Raw genomic sequence first — 4,410 nt, 5'->3', positions numbered from 1 at the left:
AAGAGAATTTCTTATAAGTTCCCCCAAAGGTGAGTGCTCCCTTCTGGCAGGTAACACACACACACACACACACACACACACACACACACACACACAGTAATGAGTAAATATTTTTTTTTAATGTTTAGAATTGTATAGTGTAGGTTTTCCACTTTTTGCTTACCTCGGCAGGGTAGGTGTGTAGATTTGCATTTCGATACTAGCATGTCTAAGTCCTGGGGTTGGTCACCAGCACAGCTGCACTGAGAAACTCAGGACAGAAGAGCTGGTTTGACTGACAACACCCGTGAGCTGTTAGGATGTGGGGAAACTTCTGCTGAGATCATGTACCAACCTCTGTTGAGATCCCAAAAGTCCCTTTTCTACCCTATAAAACCTCTAAGGCCCATGACCATCCTTGTTTTTTTTTTTTTTTTTTTTTTTTTTTTTTTATTCTAATTAAAGGACAGTATGCTTCTACAGACATCAGTCTCTTTTACTCCCACTTTGCCTCAATCAGTCCTGATTTAAGAACCTTTCCTAGAATATATGGTGACCAGACACTTTGGTCTTTGCACTGCTGCGAATGAACCTGGTGCCTACTATATAGTAAATATTTGTTAATTGAATATATCTATTCCCTATATTTAAAAAGGAGTTCCTACTATGTATAACATACATGCGTATTACTCGCACAGAATCCAAATTTAATTCCAAAGACACCCCCCCGGGTTAATAAAATGCTATTTTATTATAAGATTATATAAACACCTGGCATTGGAAAAACATGTAAAGTATGAAAGAATGTAAAGACCCTTTTAAGGTTAAAGTGGAAGCCTGAGGGGGAAGAGAGGTGGCTGGCTGTGCACCGTTTGCAATTCTTCACACTCCTAAGATGGTCCAAAAGAAGGGGGCAGCTGGGGACTGGAGATGTAGCTGGGTGGTAGAGCACATGCCTAGCATGTGCAAGTCTTCCGGTTCCATCCTGAGCGTTAAAAGAGAAACAAAAGCAGAGAAATAGAAAAGTTACACAACGGAGGAAACAACAACTAACATCACTGTTTGCCAAGAAGCACCTAAAGGCCTCTGAAAACCTGCAGTCGGCAAGAGGCCCCTGGAATCACAGCAGGGATGACATGAAGTATCCCGGCCAGGCCTCCGGCCCGGGCCCTCTACCCCACGCCTCTATGGTAGGACCCGAGGAACCGGAAGTGGGCCCCGCCGGGGGCGGGGCGGGCCGCGGAGGGGGCGGGGCCTCCCCACCACCTCTGCTGCGGACAGAGGCGAGATGGCGGCCACCGAGGGGGTCGGGGACTCTGCGGCAGGCGGCGAGCCGGGACAGCCGGAGCAGCCGCCGCCCCCGCCTCCGCCGCCGCCAGCACAGCAGCCGCAGGAAGAAGAGATGGCGGCCGAGGCCGGGGAAGCGGCGGCGTCCCCTATGGACGACGGGTTTCTGAGCCTGGACTCGCCCACCTATGTCTTGTACAGGTAACGCCCTCCCGCGGGCCGCGGCGCCCGAGGCCCCGGGGCTGAGTGCGAGCGAACGACGCCGCCGCAACCCGGCGGACGGGGGCGCCCTCCGGAGTCCGAGTAGCCCCGGGTGGCCGCAGGCTGCGGCGGCGCTCTTCGGAAGCTAGGGTGCGGTGACACTTCCGCGGTCCCGCAGTGCTGCCCTGCTGAGAGCCGTGCATCCTCCGAAAGGCGCCCTTTTGACAACTCGCCACGGGATAATGTCATTTAAGCGGCCAGATCCGCTCTGTACAAACGCTGTCAGGCCTTTGCGTGCCTTCTGCTGCCTGGAGAGAACTTTCCTGCCTTTCCTTCATCTTGGCCACTGTGCTGCCTTCTGTCCTCCTTTCCATGTCCCCTAGTTCCTTGTCAGAAAGTACTTACTGTTTTCTGTAGCTCTATCGAAACCCTTTAGGTGACTCATTGGCCATGCTTTCAGGAATGAGTGAAAGGCATTATAGAGGTTTCTGCAGTTGGATGACTTGAGATTGGTTGTAGGGTCCCGTAGCTCTCAGAACTTTGCTCTGATTTGTGAATTATGTTCTTCGGATGGCTGATTTCCGAAGAACTAAATGACCGTGTTTTCCATGTCTCTCTCTCATTCATATATATATATATATATATATATATATATATATATATATATATGTATGTATGTATGTATGTATGTATGTATGTATATATGCAGGTCATTCTTTTCCCCATATTCTTACATAAGGGATGCAATTTTAAGGTTAACTGGGTACCACAAATGTCTGCTGTCAGTCACTGATTGGTATAGAGAAGAAGAAAAGAATATAAAGTCAAGGCTGGCTACACTGAGCAGTTCATGGAAGTCTCCAGAAGTGCCTGTTGTTGCAATCACACTGTTGTTTTGAAACTGTTCCCTGGATTGTTAGCGTGCTTACAGTATTCTGTGCAGGTTTTAAGTACCCAAAGTGATTCCTTCTCAAAGTAGCCTTCCAAAGTTGACTGGTAACATTACCTTCATCTTATAAATGAAGAAACGGACATCCGGGCAGATTATGACTTCACACAAGAAGTTGTAAAGCTAATAGTCCGGCTTAGGCAATTGTCAGATTCCAGAGCCTTCTCTCACGCATGCTAGGTAGGCATGGTCCCACACGTCAGCGCCCCCCCCCCCACTGTAACGGGCCTCCTCTCTAGTAACAGTAACTTGTAATGTTTCCTTGGATTTGGGGGGAGTGTTGAGGTATCACCCGTAGGACTTTGTGCCTGTGTTCTACCTCCTGAGATATATCCCCAGTCCTAATTTGAGTTTAAAAGGTTAGTCCCCACTAAAATTCATGTTAAAAAAAAAAATACTAACTCCAGAATCTTACTAAATGAATGAGGCTGATTTTTATGTTAAAACTTAGATACTTTATAGAAGACCACATTTTGCCACACCATGAATTTGAAATTGTTGATTTATTAACTTTTATTTTTTTAAAAATGGCGTCTTAAGCCAATTGGTGGTAGTGCATACCTTTAGTCCCAGCACTCGGGAGGCAGAGGCAGGTGGAGCTCTTGTGAGTTCAGAGCCAGCCTGGTCCACAGAGAAAATTCCAAAACTACACAGAGAAAACCTTGTTTTCAAAAAGCCAAAAAAAAAAAAAAAAAAGGATTTTACTGTATGTGCGTGCCTGGTGTATGTCTGTGCTCATGTGCTCCACTACCCGTGGAGTTCAGAAAAGGGCATCAGATTCCCTAGAAGTGGAATTATAATTTCAAATCTCTATGTGGGTGCTTTGAACTGAACTCTGGCTCTCTGTAAGAGCAACAAGCGCTTTTAACTACTGAGCCAGTCTCCAGCCCCTCTTCATTTCTCTTAATTCAAAGATGGCTTCTGTTTTGTTTTTAAAATGTTAATATGTGAAACAGTGGCAGAGGTTTGCATGGAAAAATCCAACCGTTATATTAAGATCTCCATTTGATGGAATGATTATTACCAATTAAAAACAAACAAACAAAAAAGCAGCAGAATTGTTTCTCTTCTAACATGCTTGAATATAATCATGGGGAACATGTCTGTTTTCAGGGACAGGGCAGAATGGGCTGATATAGACCCAGTGCCCCAGAATGATGGCCCTAACCCAGTGGTCCAGATCATCTACAGTGAAAAGTGTAAGTTTATGTTTATTTGGAAAATCTCTGTAAGTTGAACTTCTAACAAAGTTGAAATTTACAACCATATAGTAAGAAAAGTGAGAGATTTTTGTTTAATAAGAACCTGAATTACTTTGCTAAGTTAATGTCTTTATCATTTATTTGTCTTCATATTTTATTCAGGAGATGGAGATATTCAAAGCAATGAATGTTACATTATAATACATACTAGCTATTGTCTGGTTGTGCTTTTAATTTGTATTTAAAGTATAACAGATGAATTACTGTGTTGTTTAGAATAAGCTTTAGTTATTCAAGTACCAGCATTTTAAAATGTATTTTAGCTGTGGAGTGTACGCCTCGGTTAAAATGTATGTACTGATGTTTTCTTTAACAAAGTAGCCTTTTCTTACCATGAATGTGAACTCTTCTGTAACTAGGAGGTCATACAGATGTTGATTGTTCTTCTCAGCAAGGGTAAATAGATGAAGTGCTATTTTTGGAATTTTATGTGTTTGTATGTTTGCATGTGTAAACTTTTTACTCCCAGTTAATGCTTTGTTTTCTAAGTTCATTTCTTTTTGCCAAAATCATTCATTGATTTATTTACTGATTATGAAGTCATGGTAACAAATGTTTTAAAAGGAAGAACAATGGTATGCGGGTTGCCGTATATCAAGTATGAAAATGTAGTACTGAACAGTTAATGTGTCCTACTAGTACAGAAATAAGAGGGGTCACAAGCCTCTTCTTCTTCTTTTTTTTTTTTTTTTTTAAAGATTTATTTATTTATTATATGTAAGTACACTGCAA

At 43.2% G+C, this 4,410-nt stretch overlaps 1 protein-coding gene across 1 annotated transcript in view; it reads left to right on the top strand.

Moving 5' to 3' along the window:
* The first annotated feature begins 1,238 nt into the window (after window positions 1–1,238).
* The window catches only part of Fnta (farnesyltransferase, CAAX box, alpha), a 17,401-nt gene continuing 14,229 nt past the window's right edge, over window positions 1,239–4,410 (top strand). Inside the window, exons 1-2 of the mRNA XM_021219125.2 lie at window positions 1,239–1,467; window positions 3,530–3,615. Of these exons, the coding sequence (XP_021074784.1) occupies window positions 1,268–1,467; window positions 3,530–3,615 (286 nt within the window). The 5' untranslated portion in view covers window positions 1,239–1,267. The remainder of the gene's footprint in view (window positions 1,468–3,529; window positions 3,616–4,410) is intronic.

Source organism: Mus pahari, chromosome 19, assembly GCF_900095145.1.
Source record: "Mus pahari chromosome 19, PAHARI_EIJ_v1.1, whole genome shotgun sequence".
NCBI lineage: Eukaryota > Metazoa > Chordata > Mammalia > Rodentia > Muridae > Mus > Mus pahari.
Note: the sequence above shows the minus strand (reverse complement) of the source record. Positions and strands in the feature narration are given on the sequence as shown.